We start from the raw sequence: 26,872 nt of genomic DNA, 5'->3' as shown, positions 1-26,872 counted from the left end.
TGTTTTCTCTCAGCTGGGTTCATGTTCTTTGCCTTGGTAAGGTTTTGCTGTTGGCTTGTGGTTATCCTGGCTGCTTACTGCATGATTTCGTTTAGCCGGCCTTCTGGTTTTTTTTCGTCGATCGGTCCAGGTTCATCCTTTATAGCAGCCGGCTAGCCTGTCGTGTCCCAGGTTAAGCCCATGTTACCTCTCTGTGTGTTATTTTTGTCAGTTCGTCCCATTTTGGCTGCTCGCAATTTGTTTAACCATTGCTGCACCCAACTGTGACACAACGCCTACTCATTCCCCACAAAAACTACCAAAACTTGCCCCAAAACACTCAAAACCTTTCAACTAGTTAACATGTAAACCAATAGGGTGACTGGCTTGACAGGGTGTTGGTGTGATTCACATGACCTCAGAGCTCGGGAAGTCAAAGACAAGACAGTCTTAAAATCATTAGCTCGGAAAAAAATTGGATTAAACAAATGACATCTATATAGATATTATACCAAAAAAACATCTACTGTTTTCTCTCACTTTTGTATGTTCTAGAATTTGGGAATCCCTTTAAATGTCTTGGCACGCTTTTTAACTCACTGTGCCGGTTCAGTTGCTGTACGCTTATAATAGAGATCCAGGGATTGTTTCTCTCTAGATCTCAGAACGTATTTTAAAATGTTTCAGACAGTTTTCCCCAAACATCTCCATTGACTGTCTGCTTTTGGCTTTATCAGGATGTCTTCTTGTGATAAAAGCCTGCAGGTTTCCCCCAGCAGGCGAACGCTTCCTTGATTTCAGCCCTCGATAATGTGATCGTGTCCCCGGCGAGCTCTTTTTTGCGTATCCAAATCTTAAGAAGCTTTTCCATATTTATATTTATTGCAGTCCCACTTTCATATTTTGCGCCCTGCCTCTCTTTTCCTCTCCTATTTTTGCAGAACCCATTGCTGGAAATCAAACACTGTACTGTGCTGTAACTATAGCCGTTAACAATGTGCAATAACGGAAATGAACTGAGCCCTGGTGGCTGCAAACGAATGAATTACCAGACTAAATCATTAAGCAATTGAAGTTTAAATAAGAAGCTCAGGTTTCAGGAGGGAAAACAACCAGTGTTAAGAGTAACCGTTTAACATTGCCTCAGTAGACATATGGTCCTAAGCAGTGTTCCCTCTAAGCTGCGCGCGTGCGCAGTTGCGCACTGCTTGCACATTCTCAGCGCACAAGAAAATCTAGCCAGCGCACAAAAATGAGGGCTCAAAATTACTAATCAAGAAGCGACTCAAGTCAAGGTTACAGTGCATGAAGGTAAAAATACACGGGTTCCCCTGACGTTGTGTCCTAAATGCAGTATTTTGAAGTCAATGTCGAACGAAGTTGAAAAGTAAAGTTTGTAGAGTTTGTCAAGAACCGGCTTCTTTGGGTCGGCTCACTAAAATGAACCGGCTCTTTTGGGTCCTAAACGGCTCTTCAGGTTGTTTTTGCTGCTTTAATCCCAACATGACCAAATATTATGTAAAATTATGCACAAAATGACTTAAAGGAAGGGGGGAATAGAACAAAAAAGAAAAAAATACCAAAATGAAAACGTAGTGAAAAGCTGAGAAAAAAAGAAACAAAAGGAAGAGAAAAAAAGAAGGAAACATTTAGAAAAAAGCCAGAAAAAAAGAAAAGAAAGAAATGTAGGAAAAAAGTAAATAGAGAACAAAAAGAACAAAGTAACAGCTCGGAAAAAAATAAACACAATGAGATTTTTTTTTAAATGAATTTAAAAAAAAGTAGAAAAAAAACACGGAAAAAGGAAGAAAAAGTTTGAGTTGCATTCAAATAATTTCCAATTATATCAAGTGAATCTTGTTGCCAACATTGTACTTCCACTAAAAAATGTGATCAAGTACAGTTCTGTATCTTACAACTGACTAAATAAGCCCCCCAAAATGTTAATGTTATGCGACAAAATATATCAGGAAATAAAAAGAAATGGATATCTTGTGAAAGAATTGTAAGAACAAACGACGTTTGAAGGCCGTACAACCTTTGCAATAGTACATGAGTCAATTCATTCAAAAGATAAAAATAATTTTGCATTGCCGGAAACTCAGCAAAATGTCAAGTTTTGGACATGTTTGATAATTAATCTTGCCACACTTAGGATTATGGTTGCTCACTGTTGTTTCAAGCGTTGCTCACCGACTTTGTGTGAACGCTCAGACCCGTGGAAAATTAGAGGGAAGATTGGTCCTAAGGCCAGGACTATATGTTTACTGAGGTAGTGTTAAACGTTTACTCTTTAAGTGTCGAATTGACTCTCTTACGAAGTATACTTAAAGAGAGTTTTAAATTAACACAAAGAGTAAACCTTTGACACTACCTTCGTGAACATACGGTCTTTATTTATAAATGTTAAATTTAAACTGGTTATTTTACTGTGAAGCAAAATTATAATGCCATCAGGGAAAAGGCTGTTTTGCAGGGTAAACAGCACATTATCCTAAATTTTCCAGTTTCTTTTACATTGATCTTATATTATATGTTGCAGGTATGGTTCAGCAATCGCAGGGCCAGATGGCGAAAACAAGCGGGGGCCAATCAGCTGACAGCTTTCAACCATTTGTTGCCGAGCGGATTTCCTCCGACGGGGATGCCTACGCTTCCTACGTACCAGCTAGCCGACTCAAGCTACTCAAGCAATATTTTGTCCCAAGGTAACACTGCACATTTTTATTCTTTACGAATGTCAGCGTGATACAGATAACGATCATACTCCAATCTGTATCGTTGAAAACGTAGTAATTTAATACTGTTCCACTAGAGGGCAGAAGAGGAGTCGATTGTCCGTGCGTGTACCGTAAAGTCTGGACTGCAGAGCGCACCTGATCAAAAGTCGGAGGCTCAATTTTGTGAACAAAATTGGTTTTGCCAGCACACATGATACAGTTTTTAGCATCGTCGTTTTTCAGATCTGTTCCGAGTTGTTTACGTCATTTGATTTCGGATCAAGATGGCGATTACAGCGACGGGGACGAGATATACTACTGCGCGGAAAGAAAGTACGAATGAAGGTTCCGTCGCGTAAAATGTGAATCCTATAGAGAGTGAGAGTTGTTACCAGTAGTGATCAGCTTTTCTTTGGCTCTTGTGAGTTTCATCAGAGTCTGATTTAATTGATGAATTTCTTTTCAAAGTTACTAGCTGTCGCCACGCATAATGGACCCATTGACTTTTGCACCTGCCCAGCTGTTTGACTGACAGCATACACGAGCCTATGACAGTCGCGCACACAGACAGTCAAGCCCACTCAAACACCCCCCGTACACACACACACTCACACACTCACACACACTCACACGCTCACACACACACACAGCCCTCACCTGCCTCCGTAATAGCATTTGCTGTGTGTTGTCTGCTACAGAACACTAAACACTCCGAAAATCCGTTAAGTATCAAAACCGAAAGGGATTACTGTATATGAATGATGTTGGAAAAAATATCAACTAGTTTTTTCTCTAGAAGGGCATCATAAATGTTTTCAGACATCACCTTGGTGTTTTGTATTTAGAGCGCATGCATTGTGGTAAAGAACATATCGCCACACGGTGTTTAAAGCCCCCTTGTTCAAAATGTAGCAAAAAGTAGCATTTGTACTCCAGAATTTACGGTAAATATCACCGTCAATATGTGATTATTGGGTAGCGTTGTTTTTCACATCCGGTGTAATTTCTTTCTGTGAATATTGTGACGGATTCATGCAGATATCGGCAGTACGGTGCACCGCCCCCAACCGCTGCCGCCCTCTACTATGCACCAGAACGGGCTGTCTGCCACCGACAGCAGTTCTACGTACGGCCTAGGTAGCAACCGCCACGGCTTTACCGGCTATTCTGACGCCTTCATGGCTTCCGCGCCCAGCAGCCACGTCAACCCCGTCAGCACCGGCCTGTCCCCTCAAGTAAGTCCTACGTGTTTGCTCTTGGGCTTGTTGTGAAAAATCCTGCCTTTTGTTTCCTTCAATATGTTTACGGTGATGTTAAAGGGACAGTGCGTCGTATTTGAAATGAAATGATCTGCATTTATATAGCGCTTTTCAAGTCAAGACTTCCCAAAGCGCTTTACAGTTTGCTTCACATTTCCCAATAGCGGCCGTGCAGCCATGTAAGGCGCTAACCTGCTTATTGGGGATATTAGGGATTCAGTGTCTTGCCCAAGGACACTTCAACATGTATGCCAGGAATCGAACCTGCGATCTCTTGATCCCAAGACGAGCACTCTCCCTTCTGAGCTAATGCCGCCCCATTTAGCGCACATGTGTCAAACTCAATGCCTGCGAGGCAAATGTGGCCCGCCACATCGTTACATTTGGCCTGGGAGACAATTCTGAGAGAAGCACAAGAGAAAAATGAGCCACAATGACGGTTTTAAATAGTTCCTCTGGATGTCAAAAAGTGCCCACAGCAGCTGTATTTACTGATGACCATTAATCAACCAGAGAACATTGACGAAACCCATTCAATTGTTATTTTAATTGAAATAAAATTCACGTATACGCTGTTTATCTTCAGTATCCTCAGTAGGGTCGCAGGGTGCTGAAGCCCATCCCAACTATCTTCGGGCGGTGGGCAGGGGGATAGCCTGAACTGGTTGCCAGCCCATCGCAGGAAACACAGGGACATATAAATCACTCGCTGATTCACACCTAGGGGCAATTTAGACCAATACAATAACCTGACATGAATGTTTTTGGAAAGTGGTAGGGAACCGGAGTGCCCAGAGAAAACCCACGCAAGGATGGGGAGAACATGCAAACACCCAGGCTGGTAGCTGGATTTGTTCCTACGACCGGAACGATGCCGCTGAATATTCAAATGCCGTGCCGCCGTTTTATCTTATTATCAGACTATTTTTACTCCCAGTGCCAGAAACAATACATTTCCATAGGTTAAACAGTCTCTCCACTTCCTTACTGTCAATAACCTCTCATCTTAATATGTATGTGTGTGTAAAGAGCTTCTATAGTATTTGGTTGAAAAACTTTTTGTTTCTGTCATTCGCAACATTATTGACACACGGGTGGAGAAGTGGAGAGTCTCTTTAACCTATCAGAATGTACTATGCAAATCAGTGTTTCAAGCACAAACAGTAAAAATAACGTGATAATCAGATAAGCTTTAATGCCTTTTCATATTTCATCAGTATTACTGGTGATCCAGTGGTAAAGTATTGGCCCCCTCACTGCCACGACACGGGTTCGAATCCCATTGCATACAATGCTATTTGGGCCAGTGATATTTATTGATTGGTCAATCAAAACTTAAATATCGAAGTACACTGTAAAATCTCGTATAGGAATAAACATCAGGGTTGGGTAGGGTTACTTTAACTTGATTACTTTCAATTACTTTTGGATTACTCCAATACCAAATATGCTAATAAAAGACAAAAGAAACTAAATATGAATAAAATTATGAATCACAACACGTGGTAAGCTTTCTCTCCTGGCTTTGATCTCTTTGATCTCCGGCAAAACTAACATAAAATGCGACAGAAACAAAATGAAAATAAATCCAAACAGCTTGCCAACATCATTTTTGCCAATCCATGTATTCCGTTACTCTCCAAGCCTGCACAAAATTTTGTCATTTTATTCATATTTAGTTTCTTTTGTCTTTTATTAGCATATTTGGTATTAGAGTAATCCAAAAGTAATTGAAAGTAATCAAGTTAAAGTAACCCTACCCAACCCTTATAAACATATATAAATAAGGTATTATTTTTCTGTTGTGACTACCATATTCAGCTGTATATAAGGCACACGTTCACATTTCTGGCCAATTTGGGGTTTTAGGTTGCGCCTTTTGGTCCGAAAATACGGTACTCCAACCGCCCATCAATTTAATTATCAGTATTTTTTCTATCGGCCTGCCCCTCCGAGCTGCCCAAAACCCATTCGTCCAATTTCCATTGACAAGACAGGCAACTTGAGGATTTCTGACAGAAAAAAGGGATTTGCCGTTGTTGCAGGGAGTCGGGGATAACAGAGGTGTCTCACCAGCATGTGTTTAATCGTTTAGTAGGAGCTTAATACAACAAAAAGAACATATTGAGAGACACGGCTGCCTTCATTTAGAGAAATCTCTATCCGTAAAGAACGCCGCCTTGGTTTACACTGGGGATTACCATACAGTGGGGGTGCGCTTCATATTTTCTGCATATTGTTATGCTTATTGGTTAACCTGCGAAGAGTTTGGACTGCTTGCTTTTCTCCCACTTGGCTATTAGACTCAGCCAACCATCAAAACAACATATTTTTTCTCCGAGTTAAGAATTACAAAACAACTTTAGAACTGATCAACTGATTATTTGGATTTTATTATCAAAATAAAAAGAATTTAGCAATTATGTACAAATGTCCAATTGAAAAATTGAATATACACTCGAGTAAAATAAGTCAAATTGTCATCTTTTCAGGTACATTTTCCTCCTATTCCCATAGATATTTTTGCTCGTATTAATTGCTAGTTTTCAATTGTTTATGATGTATTTAAAAAAATAATAAGAAAATAAGAAAACTACATAAAATCTGCAAGTATTTGTGTTTATTTGATTTGTTTGTCTTTCACTGGTAAGTAAATAAGAGTTAAAAGTGAAATATAACATATTCAAATATTAAATAAGTCATGTTTGTCAAGTCATGTTTATCTGAATAGCCCTAAATCACTAGGAGTCTCAAAGGGCTGCTCAGACCACAGATTATTGCACACCACAGACTATTATTACACCATCCCTTGATCTAAAACCTACATGAGGGCAAGGCAAAACTCAAAAACCTCAACATGAGGAAAATGAAGAAACCTTGAGAAGGGACCCCACATGAGGTAACCCCCCTTCCAGGATGACCAGGCTGCAATGGATGTTGAAATAACCAATAATACACAGATTAAATATAGATCATTCGTCAGCTATATAATAGAAGTGTGTTTTAAGCCTAGATTTAAACACTCCCACTGAGGTTGCTGATCGAATATCAGGGGGAAGAGAATTCCACGACACCGCCGCCTGAATGGAAAACACTCTCAAACTTGCGGTTCTCTTCTTGGCTCTTGGGATCACTAGTAGACCAGAATTTTCAGTGCGAAGCCTCCGGACCGGAACATAGGAGAAAATAAAATCTGAAAGATATGAGGGAGAAGGTCCATGCATGATTTTGTGTAATACCAACAGAACCTTAAAATTACATATTAAGCTAACAGGGAGCCAATGCTGGTTACCGGTAGATAATAGAATAGAATAAGGGGGAATTACCACTCGTGCGGCCCCTTCAATGGTTCTTATTTTCCTCGTGCTGAGGTTTTGAGTTTTTCCTTGCCTGCATGTTGGTTTAAGATCAGTGGATGGTGTAAGTGTAACCTGTGTAGTCCTTTGAGACATTTTGTCATTAAGGGCTACACAAAGACATTAACAATTTCAAATTAACAATACATTTAATAAATACACTTGTCCTTTTGGTGTTCTCCCACATTAGTCAATGTCATGGTGCAAGGCAATCACATTTCGAATTTAGGGGGCTCAAGGCTTGGTTGGGAAAATGAAATTAAACCGCACTTATGTTTGTCTTATTTTAAGAAAACTGACATGTGTAAGAGTTTCTTTAAATCTCTTGTCATTATCTTTTTGGTTAATCCTTATTTATACACCGTGATAGCATTTGGCATCCGTGAAGGCTCAAGACTGTAGTACTTGCACAGTACCAGTCTTCTAAACTTCCTTATGACTTTTCTTAATAAATCATTGGGCGTTGTTGGCATTTTGTTCTATTTTTTTGGTATTTAATGACATGTAATCTGCACTTCTTGCTTATATCATGGGCATTCTTGGAAGGGTCTTGCCTTGGAATGAGTGGTCTAACATACAAGACACACGTGGGAGAAATCAACAGCTCTCATTCGATTCCAGTCCGACTATTCAAGTGTCATTCAACGGTTTGGAGCTCTTCATGCTTTCAACAGTTTACATGAGATAGTAGCACAACGGCACAGCATGGATTCCAATTTTGAATGGCTAAAACGACGGACGCCTTCAACACCTTACGTGGAATAATAGCAATTCGAAATAGTCTGATTGTGTTTGCAATGTACCTCACACTCCATTGGTGGGCCTCGGCTTCACAAATTCAAAAGACGGAAATCACTGTGGAGACTGCTGCCAATTCGAAGCATTGCGAAGAGAAATAAAAGCACCTTGCGATCCTCGCCGAGTAAACACTTCTTTAAAACGAGCTCACATGAATCAATCGTTCTAAAGGTAAAGTAATCCAAAACAGTTTTTTTCAGTTAGACGGAGAAGGAGTAGTGTTCTTCCCTACAACGATTCAAATATGTTGCAAAATATTCCCTATGCCGGAGGAGTCAAGAAATTTTGTCTCAAAATTGACCCATCTGGCTTGTAGAGCTGTGAGGTCATTGAAGGAAAATGGCGTATCCCGTTAACACAACATATAAGGCCAGCTCAGAAACAGGCAACGATTGTAGTGAACAGCGATTGCATAGCACTCATTTCTGCTCGGAGGCAGGCATTTGTGACTTTTCGTTTGCGATTTTGCCGCATGTGTCGCAGTTAGTATAATTTTAGCTCGCTGTTAATGGTTTTCGAAGGCTTTCCTCTTTTGTTTACTCCTGGTTCTGTGCTGGTTGGCTGTTCACCATGTGTTGTTTGGATGGCTAGCCTGGCGTTTGCCCCTGTTTTGCCGTGTCCTTTATTTTATTCCCTGCCGGCTTTGCGTTTGTCGCTGTAGCCATGGCCGCTTTTCGTTGTTGGGTCCCGCTTAGCCTTGCTGCACACTGCATGTTTTTGGTCAGCTAACCTGGCGTAAGAGCCGATTTTGTCTTGTCCCTTGGTTTATTTCTGGCCAGCTTTGTGTAATTGCTGTAGCCGTTGCCACTTTTCGTTGTTGGTTACTGGTTAGCCTTGCTGCTCACTGCATGTTTTTGGTTGGCTAACCTGGCGTTAGCGCCGGTTATGCCTTGTCCCTAGGTCTATTTCTGGCCAGCTTTGCGTCGCTGCCACAGTCGTTGCCACTTTTCGTTGTTGGTTCCCGCTTAGCCTGGCTGCTCACTGCGTGTTTTTGATCTGCTAGCCTGGCGTTAGCGACGGTTTCGCCTTGTCCCTTGGTTTATTTTTGGCCAGCTTTGCATAGTAGTCACAGTCGTTGCCACTTTTCGTTGTAGGTTCCTGGTCAACCTGATGCTCACTGCATGTTTTTGGTAGGCCAGCCCCGTGTTTTTCCGCCGAGGCTGTGGCCTCTTTTAGTTGATCGGTTCCAGCTAGCTCTCTGTTGGCGCTTGCCGTTGTTTTGTTTTTGTTTGTTGCAAGTTAGCCGCTTTTTGGCTGCTCACTCTTTGTTGTACCATCACTGCATCCACCGCTACACAACGCTTAGGCATTCTCCACAAAAACTTTGCTTAAAACACTCGTAATCTCTTCAACTAATTAACATGTAAAACATTATGGCGACTAACTTGCTAGGGTGCTGGTGTTCCTCTGATGACGTCACAGCTCAGGATGACAAAAACAAGACATTCTGACTTCAAAAGGCATTATCTCGGAAAATAATTGGAACGTATCCATGGAATATATAAAGATTTTATGCAAAAAAAAAACCTCCCATATTGCATGTTTAGGAATACAGTAATACCTCTAAATCAGGTCAGGGAAGGTGACATGTTGAGAAGAGTGACCCCAAAATTTCAATGTGTTACGCAAGAAGAAGTGAAGAAAAAGAGGTCATTTCCTCTCCAGTTTGTTGTGAGAAAAAGATTTAGTAGCCTGCATGCACTGGAATGGTGGCGCTCTCTATTTGATGTTAGGCAGAGTGAGAGAGAGAGAGAGCGAGGGGGGCGAGTAAGGCTAGAATAGAGTGGGTTCCAGTGTTGGGGGATAAGAGCGACTTTGGTTCTGTGGCTGTGTGTCTTTGATCCATATCCCCAGGCCTGCCTTCCTCGCGAGCTCAGGCCTCTGCTGGCGTTTCCAGACAACTGTCGGCCTGAGATAAGGTGGGCTGGGGGGAGCGGGGGTTTCTCTCCCCGCATAATACTCCCTCCCCCAATTTGCTCACACACTTATTTAGAAAGTGGCCAAACCTGCTGGTTTTTGATTGGATTTTATAATACAAAACGCAGAGGCTGATTTTCAATTCTTGCCCATCAAAACAAAACATGTAGAATCGAAGAGAAGAACGCAAAAATAACTTATACTTAGCCAAATTATACAGGATTACGCACTGGTCTCTCACTACTTCACAGTTTTTTTGTTGAGGATTCACGTTATTGCAGACTTTTAAATGGGTTACACGCAGGGTTGGGTCGGGTTACTTTAACTGGATTACTTTCAATTACTTTTGGATTACTCCAATACCAAATATGCTAATAAAAGACAAAAGAAACTAAATAGGAATAAAATGACAAAATTTTGTGCAGGCTTGGGAGTAACGGAATACATGGAACGGCAAAAATGATGTTGGCAAGCTGTTTGGATTTATTTTCATTTTGTTTCTGTCGCATTTTATGTTAGTTTTGCCGGAGATCAAAGAGATCAAAGCCAGGAGAGAAAGCTTACCACGTGTTGTGAGTCATAATTTTATTCATATTTAGTTTCTTTTGTCTTTTATTAGCATATTTGGTATTGGAGTAATCCAAAAGTAATTGGAAGTAATCAAGTTAAAGTAACCCTACCCAACCCTGGTTACACGTGTCAAACGTAGTATCTGTAAAATAACAAACTGACCTCTTTGAGAGGGATAAATTCGCACGTTTTGGTACGACCTTCGGGTTCGGTGTTTCTTATGAACTCTCAATTCAAGCTTTGACTTTTGTTGTGCTAGAATTTATATTGAAACAGCCGCTGTAGTTCATCGCAGATCTAGTATCTCAAAATGACTTGCAACCCCGCTTCCATTTAACGTATGTCTTAGAGATTTATCGAGAAAAAACAGTCAATGATATATTTGAATGGGACATGCACTTGAGGTAGGATTTGAAGCCAGAGACCGAGCTTGACTCTGACCAAGCCTAAAATGTCGATTACAGTGCTCCGATTGGCCCAGGCTTCACTTCAGCTGATTTTTATTCATAAATACAATATTTTTGTTCATAAATGCAGTGGTACCTCTTTATACCAGCACCTCTAAACACGAGAATTTCAGTATATGAGTTTTGTTAGCGACAAAAATCTCGCTCGCTATACAAAGGAAAATACAGTTCACGTGCAGTCCCGAGGCTACCACTAGAGACCGCTCAAGACCACTCACCGCAAAAGTACATCAGAAAAATGGGCTGCAAATTTTTTGTGTGCGTACATTTGTTTTAAAGTCGACTGAACTTTGATCTTGAGTGTACAGTAACTGCTTACAAATTATTATCAGTCTCTTGGACTCATACCTGTCAATCTACGCCATTTGCTCCCCTTATTAATGATTGCAAATCCTCCTTATCAAGCAAAAACAAACCTTACAAGCACAACGCGGCAACTATTTACTCACATCCAGACAGAATATGTAGAATACAGTGACAATATTAGCGATCTTCTATGACGTTGTCTGATACCAAGGACCAGGTTAGGGCTTTGTTTATATTACAAAACGTCTCCACCCGGGTGGCTGACAACTTTTTCGAGAAAAAAAAAAACCTTTCGTTTTTTTTTCTTCCCCCCAAATCAACCCTTTGCTTTATTCCGATTTCGAAATCTTTGTTCGGTTTGTAAATTTCGGTTCATTTGGCAATTTGCATACTTGGCAGCCAATCAGAAGCCTGCATCGAATAACTTCGTGCTTCCGGACTTTCCCGAGCGTTATAATGTCGTGCATTTGCATATCATTTTCCAAAGTATACGCACAGAGAACACAAGAAAAATGGTAAAGTCAAAACCTCAGCCCCAGAAGAAATTTTCAAAAGAAGCTAACAAAATTGATGACGCTCCAAAACGTAAGCGTACATTAAAAGCATCGTGGAAAGAGGAGTTCACGTGTCTTTTAGCAGATGACGCAACGCAAACATTGCATGAATGAAGAAGAGTAAATACAGGTACACACTGATGGTAGATGGAAAACAGCAATGTCATATATATGCAATGAATATTAGTAGATTTAGAATAAACTTAATTTTAAAGTGTTGTCCTGTTATATATATTCTGAACATCAATCCTTAATGCTTTGCAACAATGTTTTTTTTTGCGATTAGTCGTCTTATTGTGTTTCGAGTTGTGAAAAAATGGGGCTGGCAACTTTGCAGAGTTGTCTAACCTGGTGTCCGGTAACTTTTTGACATGAGTTTCAGACTATATATATATATATATATATATATATATATATATATATATATATATATATATATATATATATATATATATATATATATATATATATATATATATATATATACATATATATATATTTGTCCCTCTCAAAGAAGCCAGTTTGTTATTTTACAGATACTACGTTTGATGCGTGGAACCCATTTAAAGCTCTGCCATATGAAAGTATGAACAAAATTCTTACGTGTGTCAGTTCACAGTAATGTTTGTTTATTTTCCCCAACTGTGGTTGGGCTTCGTGTTTTTGCGCGAGCGTGTACAAACAACAACAAAAATCAAAACAAAATTCAATCTCTATTCCATTCCAAGTCTTACTGGGTGTGTTTGGAAGCTGAATGTCAATGTTAGTCTCAGCTGCTATTAAAATTTGCGGCATTAAGCCCTTTGACTGGGCATACTGTCAAATGGCACACTTTGACGTCAACCAATCAAAAAGGATGAGTGTATATATTTAGACCATCAGACTTGGAGGTTGTGAGATGTCGGTTGCTGCTTCTCTTTGGATGGAAGCTTAGCTGCCGCAAAAGAAAATAATCAGACCTGCCGCGCCAAACATGAAAGAAACTCGAGAATTATGTTTGAGGAGGGCGGTTGCAGCTCAACATTTTTAATGACACAGTATACATAAAACACACACATATATATATATATATATATATATATATATATATATATATATATATATATATATATATATATATATATATATACAGGGTTGGGTAGGGTTACAATAGTACACTGTGAAAACTCATGTAGTAACGCACACTTATAATCAGGGTTGGGTAGGGTTACTTTAACTTGATTACTTTCAATTACTTTTGGATTACTCCAATACCAAATATGCTAATAAAAGACAAAAGAAACAAAATATGAATACAATTATGACTCACAACACGTGGTAAGCTTTCTCTCCTGGCTTTGATCTCTTTGATCTCCGGCACAACTTACATAAAATGCGACAGAAACAAAATGAAAATAAATCCATACATGTCTTTTATCAGCATATGTGGTATTGGAGTAATCCAAAAGTAACTGAAAGTAATCCAGTTAAAGTAACCCTAACCCTAACCCTACCCTGTATGTATATATATATATATCTATGTATCTATATATATATATATATATATATATATATATATATATATATATATATATATATATATGTAAATATCTATCTATCTATCTATATATATATATATATATATATATATATATATATATATATATATATATATATATGTATATATATATATATATATTCCATGTGTAGACGTTGCCTTACTTACGAATGAGATTGTTCGTAATTGCTTCAGTGCTATATTTTGTATTTTTGAGGGTTATATAAGTATGTTTGAGGCTTGTATAAGTAACCTGTATTGTTTTGTACTAAAAAATAAACATTTCATAAAATACTATGCTCTATTGAGTTAAATAAAGTGTAACTTACATTTGTAAGATGGGATTCAAGAGTTTGGCGACTTCCTCCTCCGTGGCCAAACAATGCGATCCAACCATTTTCTCAACCGCATCAAGCTTTCTTATTCCACTTCCGTTTTAAATGAAAGTGCTCGCCTCTTCTTTATACTTTACACCACCCATATTGAATGGATGCAAGAGATACTAAATAATAACAACGTCAAGTTCTTAGAGCGCTGGGGGTATAGAATGGAAAGTTTAAACTCGAACTAGGAACTGGAAGCGGATTTCTTCTTAAGAGTGGATGCTAGGTGACCTCTCACAGCGCCACCACACGCTGAAAGCAGCGCACAGAAGCACTACAGTACTGTCATGAACTCGGAAAAAGGTTCACACAATACAAAATTTAACTTACAGCAATGTCCGGATATTTTTTGACATCCAGAAAAAAAATGTTATTATCTACCGTTTTTTGTAAGCCGAATGGTCGTAAGTCGGGGAGCGTCTGTATTCTAACTCTTTTCCGATATAATGCCTTTTGAAGACAGCATGTCTTTTTTTTTTGTCATCTATAGCTATATATCTAGGGTCGCAATAGTGCTGGATTCCATCCCAGCTATCTTTGGGCAGTGGGCAGGGGACTCCAGAACTGGTTTCCAGCCAATCGCAGGGCACACAGAAATAGACGACTCACTCACTCATTCACACTTAGGGACAATTAAGACCAGCCAATTAACCTGACATGCATGTTGTTGGAATGTGGGAGGAAACCGGAATTCCCGGAGGAAACCCACACAAGCACGGGGAGAACATGCCAACTCCGCACAGCAAGGCTGGTAGCTGGATTTGATCCCATGACCAAAACAATTCTGAACAATGACATCAGAACTGTGCGCGAATGCGCTTGCTGAACCTTTACCATTTAACTTCTAGTCTCCAGTTTTTGCTTGTTTTTTCCTTGAATTCTATGCATGTTGACATCAATATTTTTCAGACAATATACCAGTAGAGCTAATATTGAGCTGTTCATACACCCATTTCTGTATTTTACTCTACCTCTGGACTTAGTCTTACTCTTTAGGTTTTTCATTGTCATGCCAAAAATGATTTTGAGTCCCAAGGCGAGAGATGGTTCAATGGCGCACAGCCATTTTAGTTTTTAAATACTATCTTCCTTTTTTAGTAGAATAAAAAGCTTAAAAGTATAGTTAAGTAAGAAAACAATACTAAAATCCCCAATGTGTATTATTTGACCACTAGATGGGACTGTGTTGTGTGGTATACAGTAAGCGAGGGCCAGTGATACACAGCAGAACATAGCGGAAGGATACCGGAATAACATGGCGCAGATCCAAAAAGGGATTCCAAACTGAAAAAGAAGAACAAATTTCTCAACCAATGTTTTTTTTTTTTTTTTTTTTAATTAACAATCTTATGATAGTTCATATGCCTCTTACTGGCTGGCAACCAGTTCAGGGTGTCCCCTGCCCACTGCCCGAAGACAGCTGAGATGGGCTCCAGCACCCCCGCGACCTTACTGAGGATAAGCGGTGCAGATAATGGATGGATGGATGACCAAATTAATTCGCTTCAAAATCCGCAAAGAAGAGAACCAGCGATAACCGAACCGCAAAGTAGCTTGGGGTCTCTGTACCTTGCAGATCCCATTTTAAAGAAAAAACTACTGGGTTTTTTTTTGCAGGTGATGAGCATCCTAAGCAACCAGAGCAGTGTTTCCTCACAGCCCCAACACGACTTCTCTGTGTCGCCTCTGCACGGCATGTTGGAGGCCGCCCCGCCCAATTCCGCCTCCGGCGGCCAACGTTCCACGGAAGCGTCCATCAAGCCGGCCGATGGGCTGCCGTCCTCGCAGGCTTACTGTCCCCCCGCGTACAGTGCCGCCAACTACAGCGTGGACCCAGCAGTGGCAGCCGTGGGCTACCAGTACACTCAGTACGGCCAGAGTAAGTCGAGAGCCTTCCCGGCTTAGCGTGGTGCTCGTGGCGCACGTTAAAGCTCGTGTTTGCTGACGGGATCTCAAAGAGTATTATGCATTACGGATGTGGCGATTGTTGGTCCAATGCAGAGTCGGGAGAACGACTAGAAAGTCTCGATAGTTAAGCTTCTTTCCCCTCTCCCTTTTTTTCCTCCTATGTCGTGTTTATTATGAGTGCGATGTGGTCCAAAGAGTGAAAAAATGATTTGAACGGTGTATATATATATATATATATATATATATATATATATATATATATATATATATATATATATATACAGGAACATTGTGTTTTATTTTGCTCACGCATGTCAAATGTACAGATGATATAACGTAAATTCCGGACTATAGAGCGCACCTGATTATAAGCCGCACCCACCACATTTTAAGAGGAAAACCGATTTTGTACATACACAAGCCGCACCTGTATACAAGCCGCATGCGCCCACATTCAAAAATGTAACACAAACACAAAATCCTGCGATTGAAACTAAATGTCATTCATTAAAGTCCACAGTTCAAAATTCACAGCTGGCAAAATGAACAGAAAATGATACCGGTACTTAAGGTTTGATGCAGACCTGCAGAGTCCGGGTCCCGTTGAAAGTAATCCAAGGAAAAAAGTGTATTTTTCCAAAGGTAAGAGTGGGAAAAATATATCAGATGAACACATTTACTCACGCAACTCCTTTTTCTTTAACCAACTTTTTACCCCCTCTTCTTTCCTTGTCTGACCCTCACCTTTAGCGGTCCCCACTTAAACTCGGCACCCAGCGTTTGTTCCGCCCCTCATTTTTCGTTCACACGTGCAAAACATATCAGAATAAGTGTCTAAAATAAATACAAATAAATACATACAATACAATACAAAAATATACAGTTGCAAATACATATTATACATGGGTTACACATATTTACAAAGAAAGACGGTACACAGAGAGAGTTTTCAAAGCTTTAATAATAATAATATAGCTTTGACAGGGCAGTTAATGGTAGCAACACTCGAGCGCCGCTAGCGGCCGTTAGAAAAATTACATAAATTGGCCGCATCACTGAATAAGCCACAGGGTTGAAAGTTAGGGAAAAAAGTAGCGGCTTATAGTCCGGAATTTACGGTACTCTGGCCCGCAATAAATATCTGAGAATGTCCAAAATGAAGCGAATCTCTAGGTCATTTCAACCAAAAGTTATGATTTTTTTTTTTCAAATAAATGCATACCAAATGTTCTCTCCAGCTGCTGGTAGGTATTTTAATTTGTATAGCGTGGTGAGCGGGTTCAGGTGTAAAACGGCATTCACTCAACTGTTAAAATAAACCAGTTAAAACATCCAATGCCAAACGTGAAAATATTTTTGACCCGTTGTTTGTGAATAAATGTGTTTTGTATAGAAAATATCCCTTCTCATCCGTGATTATAATATTTAGGGTAGGTTAATTATGAAGACTGAAGGATAATGCATAATACTGAAAAACAAAGCTAAAAATTTGGAGTTGACATTCTTTGACCTCAGAACAAGACCGGATCCGGTCCCAGAGCCAAACTGAGTTTGACACCCCTGATTTAGCGTCTCCTAGTGGTAAAAAAATAAACTCTATTCATTAAAAAAAACAATAGTTTTAGGAGTATTTTTGTAGTATTACTGTTTTTTATTATTTTTTTGTATTTTTTGTACTCTCTCACAGCGGACATGCACCGACGATGAAAATTTCAGACCCCTCTATGATTTCTAAGTGGGAGAAATAGCAAAATAGCAAGGTGTTCAAATACTTATTTTCTTCACTGGATATATATACTGAGATTGCTTTGCCCGAGGGTGATAATAAATAAATGACAATATAAATGGCACATTGTACATTGTATTAGGTCTATTACATTAATCAATTTTGTTCATTTATCCTATATATTAGGTAGGTATTTATCTATACATATAGCAGAATCAGTCCTCCTTAGAAAGTGAAGAGACCCTCTTTGGGCCTGCTCGAGCATTTCACTCTCATTCAAAAAGCACCCGACAGATTAAGTATATACTCCCCTGTGAAATTTGACGCGGGGCGTGCGCTCGCAAATATTTGTGTGTGGTTTTCTCGGCTCCACCTTGGACACAGAGGTGTCTCGGCTTGACTGCTCCGCGGGGGTTTAAGGTGTAAATCTGTCTGACGGGGAAAGGAAAGCTTCACATTCAAGGCCTGGCTAAACCTCCCTGGTTCCAGGAATGCTCCTGCGCGACAGACTTGCCCGCCTCTAGATGCTCTTCTTCCTACAAGTGTGACACTTTCCTTTTCGTGTGTAGTAGCATGCTAACGGACACACACGTCTTATCCGCCAACAAACACACAACTTCACCTCACGTTGCTGTCAACGCTGCTCTCCTTCTCGTCATTTCAAAAGAAGAGAAACCATCAGAAACTCGGCGAGGGAGGAGCCCCTCGCCAAGAATCTGCTGAGTATTAGTGCCAGCTTTGGGGAACCTTAAGGGTTGTCTGTTTATTAGCTCTTGGCCGCCTTTTGTCCGTCTGTCTGTCTGTCTGACGCGCCGTCCTCTTATCGCTCGCCTTAAATCATCCAAACAAAAACAAAATGTGGGAATCTTCTGAATATTTTCGTGATGTGTTTTCCGCAGGGTCGGTTAGGGTTACTTTTACTTTCAATTACTTTTGGATTACTCCAATACCAAATATGCTAATAAAAGACAAAAGAAACTAAATATGAATACAATTATGACTCACAACACGTGGTAAGCTTTCTCTCCTGGCTTTAAACTCTTTGATCTCCGGCAAAACTAACATAAAATGCGACAGAAACAAAATGAAAATTAATCCAAACAGCTTGCCAACATCATTTTTGCTGTTCCATGTATTCCGTTACTCCCCAAGCCTGCACAAAATTTAGTCATTTTATTCATATTTAGTTTCTTTTGTCGTTCATTAGCATATTTGGTATTGGAGTAATCCAAAAGTAATTGAAAGTAATCCAGTTAAAGTAACCCTACCCAACCCTGGTTTTCCGCAAACTAGCTCTTTGAAGTCAACGCGTCTAAAATCAACCAGCTATATGTGACCTGAATAAGTTAGGAAACATTTGGCTAGACAATTCTTTGTACGATTAAAGATATTATTTTTGGATGAAATCTAGGTTGAATCTAAGTTACAAGACTATTCAAACAGAACAATGACAGGTGGGTTATACAAAAAGCCTAGAGAGTAGGTCAGCCCAACCTAAACGTAATGATTGACATCATTGGCCTGACCGGCCCGAAATTCCAAACAGGTCAGCCTTGGGCTTAATATCTTACCTCCAGGATGAAAGTGGCGGACAAAACCTTTTCCTGCACGAGAAAGGCTTGTATGCTTCTGAGAAATCAACTCAAGAGCATTCCCGCCCCCTAGGTGACGCTTCCTTACGATTGCAAGAAGGCCTGAATGTCGCCAACTATAAATCTGATCGGCTCAACCAACAGCTTGTCACTTGTTAGGTGTCATGATGACCTACAGATCTCCTTCAACGGGCAGATTTCTGAGCCACAAGTAATGGCTGATTTAACCAATCAATGGTTCCCAAATGTAGGCAGGCTGGCGCCCCCTTGGCTCCCCAGTGTATACAAGCCCCAGTTGTGGTTGGCCAAAACTCCATCACCCACTAAAAAACCTTGAAAAAAACCGCAGTGCTTTGGGAATCACTGGGTTAAATGCCCTAAATATGAAAGCAGCTCAACTAGGGAGAGGAAATGAAAGGAAGCTGACAGACAATTTGGAATTCTAAGTATTGGCAGACTAAATATAACTAACATGACGATTTTTATATTTTTAGGGCCAGCAGAGAAGGCCTTTTAGAACCTCACGCAACACCACTGGTCAAACTAGATACTCTAATGTATTTGTCATTTTGCTTCTTCTCTGCTCTTTCTACTCCGGTTGGAGCTTTTTTGTGCTGTTTGCTAAAGTGAGTAGTATACACCCTTGTAGGAGATCTTCAGTTTCTTGGCAATTTCTCGCATGAGTAGTTTGCATTTGTTAGAATTAAAATAGACTATGGGGTTTCACATAAAATTTATTTTTCCGGCCATTCTAAAGGTTGAATCAAACCCGCAAATGTGACGCTCGAGATGCTCCACCTGGAATGTCAGTTTTATAGCTTTTCTAACCAGCTAAACTTCTGTGCTAACATCGTTGTCCAATGGTTGTCTAATCATCCAATAATCCTCTAACACAACTATCAGAACACGTCGTTCTGCTCGGTGGAAATGAGCCTCTATACACCCGTGTAAAATTTGTATTTAAAAAAAAAACATTTTCAGCTAAGTCATTTACCGTGTTAACAATGTATGGAATGAATTTCTCATAAGTTTCACATTAAAGCCCCAGTGTGTATTATTCGACCACTAGATGACACTGTCATGTAATGCAAACGAAAACCAGTGCCACAGCTAGCAACAAGACGCAGACAAACATGATGGCAACCTAGTCGAAATTCTCGACCTATGATTTTTCTTTATGAATATTAGCATTCGTATGCTAGGCCATGTATTCTTGCCTGGTATTCAAATTCAAGTCAAGTCATGTTTATTTGTGATGCCCTTAATCACAAGGAGTCTCAAAGGGCTGCACAGACCACATGTTATTGCAAACCACAGACTATTAGTACACCATCCCCTGATCTAAAACCTAAATGAGGGCAAGGAAAAACTCAAATCAATGTTTTTTTTGTTCTGTACCACGCTGTTCCTTTAAAAGATATTCCTAAGCGGCCACAAACATTTTAACAATAGTCTTACATTTACATTTCAAACGTGCATTCTTTCTTTTTAATCTTATATTTCTCTTGAAAAGTCTTTAAACCCTGGAGGGCCACGTTGTAAACCAAGGTTCTCCAACCTTATTGAGGCCGAGAGCAACTTCAAGGGCATATGGATGACCCACTTCTGAAACAAGAATTTAAATTAAATTAATTGACTAATTACATTTTCTCCCTTACTGATATTTCACTTGAGAACTGATTTTTAATGATGAATAATTATTCCGAATGAGTCAACAAGTCGGAATCAGCTCAACTTCAACATGCAACATTGGATTTCTTCTTTACCTTTCTAATTGTTTCAATTACAAATGCTCAAAAGGAAACAAAACTTTAACAACATTATGTAGGAAATCTTGATGCTTTTTGAGATTATTTTGAACAGCCTTGTTTCTTCATTTTCCTCATGTTGAAGTTTATGAGTTTTTCCTTGCCCTCATGAAGGTTTTAGATCAGGGGATGGTGTAATAATAGTCTGCAGTTTAATAGTATGTGGTCTGTGCAGCCCTTTGAGACTCCTTGTGATAAAGGGCGTCACAAATAATCATGACTTGACTCGACCTTGTAAAAAAGACTGCTGTTTGCCCAAAGTTGCCTTTAACTCACGGGCCTTTTATGTTCGTGGTGCGCTGCCGGTCGGGTAATTACGGTAGCACAAATGCTTTATGGTACCCACCACCCCACCACAAAAAAAATGAATTTCCCAGTGCAATTTGTTTATTTACATAATACTGTCAACAAAAACGAGATTAAATAAGTAATTTTTATTTTGTTTCTTTTGGATTAATTAAGTGAGGAGGTATTCATTTGTTGTCTCGGTAAAATAGTTTTAACATGCTTTGTATGAGATTTGTGTTCATAATTTAGCGTTGTTAAAATAATATTTTACATAGACAACAAATTAATTCGTTTTCAATTTCATCCACCCATCCATTATATGCACCGCTTATCCTCAGTAGCAGGGTTGGGTAGGGTTACTTTAACTTGATTACTTTCAATTAGTTTTGGATTACTCCAATACCAAATATGCTAATAAAAGACAAAAGAAACTTAATATGAATACAATTACTAAATTTTGTGCAGGCTTGGGGAGAAACGGAATACATAGAACGGAAAAAATGATGTTGGCAAGCTGTTTGGATTTATTTTCATTTTGTTTTATGTTAGTTTTGCCGGAGATCAAATCCAGGAGAGAAAGCTTACCACGTGTTGTGAGTCATCATTTTATTCATATTTAGTTTATTTTGTCTTTTATTAGCATATTTGGTATTGGAGTAATCCAAAAGTAATTGAAAGTAATCAAGTTAAAGTAACCCTACCCAACACTGCTCAGTAGGGTCGGGGGGTGCCGGAGCCCATCTCCGGGCAATGGGCAGGGGACACCCCGAACTGGTTGCCAGCCAGTCGCAGGGCACACAGGGACAGACAATTCACTCATTCACACATCAATCCAAAATTTCACTGACAGCCTGACACTGACAGTGGAAAGCACGCCTCCTAGTGACACTTTACACTGCCCAACACTATCATCCACTATCTGAGTTTGACCACAATCAAACTCAGTTTTGTTCCTGGTCCTTTTTTTTTATACGCACACTTGTTTTGGTATTCAAGTTGGTCGCGTGAGACTCGAATCTAACAGGCCAGTGCGCTGTAGCGGTCGCATCCAATAGGCCAGTGCGCCATACAAGCCGACAAAAAATAATTCATACCAAGGAGGGTGCGCCCTTTAAAACAGTTCACCAAATGGGTGTGGGTGTTTATCAGCTAAAGCAGGGGTGTCAAACTCATTTTAACTCGAGGGCCACACGATAGAACAAACATTCTGTCGGGGGCCGGACTAGTGGATTAAAGAGAAAGAAAACGAGATAAAGAAATAAGAGAAAGAGGGAAAAGGAAGAGGGCAGGACAAAGAAAGAAAAAGAGAGAGAGGGAGAGAGCGTGAGAAACAAAAGATAAAAAGTTGTGAGAGAGGGGGAAAAGAAAGGGAGAGGAAGAAAGAAATCCAAAGAGAAATGGAAAGACAGAAGGAGAGAAAAGAGAAAAGAAAGTGTGAAGGGAATGAAGAGAAAAAGAGAAAAGAGAGAAAAGGAGAAAAGGAAGTTAGAGCAAAAGAGGTTAAAAGTCACAGAGAGAGAAAGAGCAACAAAGGAAGAGGAAAAGAGAGACACAGAGAGTGACAGAGACAGAGTGGGACGAAAGGGGTGGAAAAGAAAGAGAGAGAGAGAAAAATAAATACAAGTAGAGTGTCTTTGTGAGAGGCACCTGGATTTGGCAACGTCAAGTTGACATATTTCAACCTGCAGCTTGTTTTTCTCTTGTGCTTCTCTGAGTGTTGTCTCGCGGGCCGCCTGTTTGACACCAGTGAGCTAAAGAAACGGAGATGTGTAACCCATGCTTTGTCTTGTATTCCTCAGCGGCTATGAATTGTCTGGCCAAGAATGTGGGACTGTCCAGCCAGCGGAGGGTGAAGCTGTCTGACCACTCGGGTGTTTTGGGACTGCTGCAGGTGGAGACCGGTCAGGCATACTAGTCCACCCGATATGACCTCAACCGCACATGGCAACACCGGCAGTGCTATCGCCTTCTGTTTTGGCAGGAGAATAACAAGTAATCATTTCAGTATTTTAGCGGGTTCCAGTCCAAAGACTCTTGGCAATCCAAAACTTTGCATATTTGGTCCCAAACGCCGGGAGGGTAAACCAAGGTCATGGACTTTGAATATTCAACTCGACCCAAATTACAGAAAAACATTGTGATAAAAAAGAAAATGCTGGTAGACGTTGATACTTCAATTTATATGAAAGTATTTTTTACTCTAACAATCATTTTTGGCTAGCGAATTATCAGTACTCATGTGTTATATTACTGTAAAAAAATGTGTATCCTTGTAATATATTATCTTATAAATTGTCAGTTTCGAATCATTTCATATGCTTTTATGTGATTTATCAAATGTAGTTGTTAGAAGGACATCACATATTTTCAATTTTGGACATTATTTACTTCCTCAGACGGATCAAATTTGTATTATTGTTTTTTTTTCTTAATGATAATGGTGGTAGAAACCACAGTGGATTGTCTAAAGTGTGTTGTTTTCTTTGTTATTTTACTGTTGACAATCACTCATACAGTATGTGTGGATCAAGCAGATGCCCATGGCCTTCTGTAACTATGCTTCATTTGGATTATTTAATAAAAACAGTTTGAACAAATACACAAAACGCTTTTTGTTTCGTCTATATAGTGAGGAAAATAAGTATTTCAACACCTTGCCATTTCTCCCACTTAGAAATCATGGAGGGGTCTGAAATTGTCATCGTATTTGCATGTCCACTATGAGAGTGATAAACTAAAAAGAATGAAATGAACTGCATTTTTATGGCGCTTTTCAAGTCGATGACTTCCAAAAGTGCTTTACAATGTGCTCCACATTTCCCAATAGCGGCCTTGCAGCCATTTAAGGCGTTAACCTGCTTATTGGGGGTTGTAGGGGTTCAGTGTCTTACCCAAGGACACTTTGACATGTAACACGGACGAGCCGGGATTCGAACAGGGACCCCTGGCTCCCAAGACGAGCGCTTTACCTCCTGAGCTACTGCCGCCCCACAATAATACAAATCCAGAAACCACAATGAATGATTTTTTGAGGCGCTAAGTATTTGAACACCTGAGGAAATGAATGCTAATATTTGGTACAGTAGCCTTTGTTTGCTGTAGTTTTTTACCAGGTCTTGGCTCACTCCTCCACACAGATCTTCTCTAGATCAGTCAGATTCCTAGGCTGTCGCTGAGAAACACAGAGTGTGAGCTCCCTCCAAAGATTTCGATTGGGTTCAGGTCTGAAGACTGGCTGGGCCATGCTAGAACCTTGACATGCTTCTTACGGAGACACTTCTTGGTTTTCCTGGCTGTGTGCTTCCGGTCGTTGTTGTGTTGGAAGACCCAGCCACGACCCATCTTCAATGAAGGAAGGAGGTTGTTTCCCAAAATCTCATAATACACGGCCCCAGTCATCCTCTAATGCAGTGCACTTGTCCTGTCCATGTGCAGAAAAACACCCCCAAAGCATGACGCTACCACCCCCATGCTTCAGAGTAGGGATGGTGTTCTTTAGATTGTACTCTTCATTCGTCTTCCTCAAAACACACCGAGTGGAATTATGACCAAAAAGTTCTATTTTGGTCTCATCTGACCACAAGACTTTCTCCCATCACTCTTCTGTATCATCCAAATAGTCATATGGAAACTTAAAATGGGCCTTGACATGTGCTGTTTTAAGCAGGGGCCTTGCATGATTTTAAATCATGACGTCTTAGTGCATTACCTTCAGTAACCTTGGAAATGGTGGTCCAAGCTCTTTTCAGGTCATTGAATAGAAGAATTTACTTTTTTTGTCATTCTTTGTAACCATGCACACCGAACGAAATGTCGATACACCTGACCCGTACAGTTAAACTGTAGCGAGCTGATGCAGCCGCAGCCAAACAGGGCGCCGCCATTTTAGACCCAACTGCTGTGTTGGGAGTCATTAGGTGACCAAACCCCCCAATTCCAACCCTTAATGCCGAGCGCCAAGCAGGGAGGAAATGAGTTGTAAGTCTTAGGTATGACTAGGCCGAGGCTTGAACCAGCGACCTCCCAGTCTCGGAGCGAGCGCCCTACCATCTAAATTATGAAATGATCTGCATTTATATGGTGCTTTTCAAGTCAAGACTTCCCAAAGCAGTGGGCTTCACATTTCCCAAGAAACCAATAGCGGCCATGCAGCCATGTAAGGCGCTAACCTGCTTATTGGGGGTTCAGTGTCTTACCCAAGGACACTTCGACATGTAACACGGAAGAGCCGGGATTCGAACTGCGATCTCTTGATCCCAAGACGAGCGCTCTACCTCCTGAGCCACTGCCGCCCCCAGAACCCTACAGGTCTCCACCTTTCTTAGAATCATTGAGACCCCACGAGGTGATATCTTGCATGCGGCTCCACTCTGATTAAGATTGACCGTCAATGTTTAGCTTCTTCCATTTTCTAATGATTGCTCCAACAGTGGACATTTTTTCACCAAGCAGGTCCTTCAGGGTCAGAATTCTAGATGATACACAGGTGTTCAAATACTTATTTGCAGCTGTATCACACAAATACATCGTTAAAAAATCATGCATTGTAATTTCTGGATTTTTCTTTTTAGTTTATCTCTCTCACAGTGGACATGCACCTACGACGAAAATTACAGACCCCTCCATGATTTCTAAGTGGGAGAAATAGCAAAATAGCAGGGTGTTCAAATACTTATTTTCTTCACCGTCTGTGCCGTGATTCGTTGGAAATGCTTTTTATGGCTTCAGAAACAAGTACAATAATCTTAAAGGGACAGTGTGTACTATATAGCGCCTCCTAGTGGTACAAAGAAGCTTAAGCCATAGAAAAAACACTATCATACTAAATAATAAGCAAAAATATGAACTATCACATAAATACGTTTTTTTTTATATATAATCCCTTGATGTATCGCAGTTTACTTACTGCAGTTTCGCTACTTCAGCTTTCATTGTGCGTCGTGTTGTGCACTCTGATTTCCTAAACTGTCACCCTGCCCCCTTTCCTACTTGTCTGCCTGCGCGTCAATGACTATTCGGTCTGAGTTGTACTTTTAACAGCTTGACAAACCTATATTATGCATGCGCAAATCTTTTTCATTTTCAAGTTTGTCTAAAAGCCATCAATGCAACAAAACGCTTTTGACCCACAAAAGCACAAAAGGCGGCGGAAGATGCTATCTGTGACAGCAAAGTTGGACTTCTCCACCCACTGAACTTGCTCTGGAGCCAAATGTGGATCTTTGGCACTCCCTAGTGGCTGCCTGTTGCTTTAGCAAAAAGGTTTGATAATGGAAAAAAGTAGTTCATTGTTTTGGGGTGAAATGAGTTTCCTCAGCAGGGTGGCTGGGCTCTCCCTTAGAGATAACGTGAGAAGCTCTGGCATCCAGGAGGGAATCTATGTAGAGCCACTGCTCCTCCACATTAAGATTGCATTAAGTTGAGTTGGCTCGGGCATCTGATAAGGATGCCTCCTGGACACCTCCCACGGGAAGTGCTCCAGGCATGTCCCACCGGCAGGATGCCCCAGGGATGACCCAGGACACCCTGGAGAGACTATGTCTCTAGGCTGGCTTGGGAACCCCTCTGGATCTTGTCGGATGAGCTGGAAGAAGTGGCTGGGGAAAGGGAGGTCTGGGCTCCCATGTTAAGGCTGCTGCCCCCGCGACCCGACTCGACCCCAGATAAGCGGAAGATAACGCATGGACAGATGTCTCTCATCTTG

At 40.4% G+C, this 26,872-nt stretch overlaps 1 protein-coding gene across 2 annotated transcripts in view; it reads left to right on the top strand.

The window, feature by feature from the left end:
- Positions 1-23,740, top strand: part of LOC148369029 (paired box protein Pax-7-like) — a 60,608-nt gene extending 36,868 nt beyond the window's left edge. Inside the window, exons 6-9 of one of the 2 annotated variants that reach the window (XM_088330946.1) lie at positions 2,522-2,687; positions 3,738-3,934; positions 15,464-15,725; positions 22,968-23,740. In XM_088330946.1, the coding sequence (XP_088187072.1) occupies positions 2,522-2,687; positions 3,738-3,934; positions 15,464-15,725; positions 22,968-23,083 (741 nt within the window). In that variant the 3' untranslated portion in view covers positions 23,084-23,740. The remainder of the gene's footprint in view (positions 1-2,521; positions 2,688-3,737; positions 3,935-15,463; positions 15,726-22,967) is intronic. The other variant, XM_088330947.1, reaches the window with a different exon arrangement.
- Positions 23,741-26,872: the final 3,132 nt, after the last annotated feature.

This window comes from Urocampus carinirostris, chromosome 3 (assembly GCF_059441175.1).
Source record: "Urocampus carinirostris isolate Australia breed hairy pipefish chromosome 3, RoL_Ucar_1.0, whole genome shotgun sequence".
Lineage (NCBI taxonomy): Eukaryota > Metazoa > Chordata > Actinopteri > Syngnathiformes > Syngnathidae > Urocampus > Urocampus carinirostris.
Note: the sequence above shows the minus strand (reverse complement) of the source record. Positions and strands in the feature narration are given on the sequence as shown.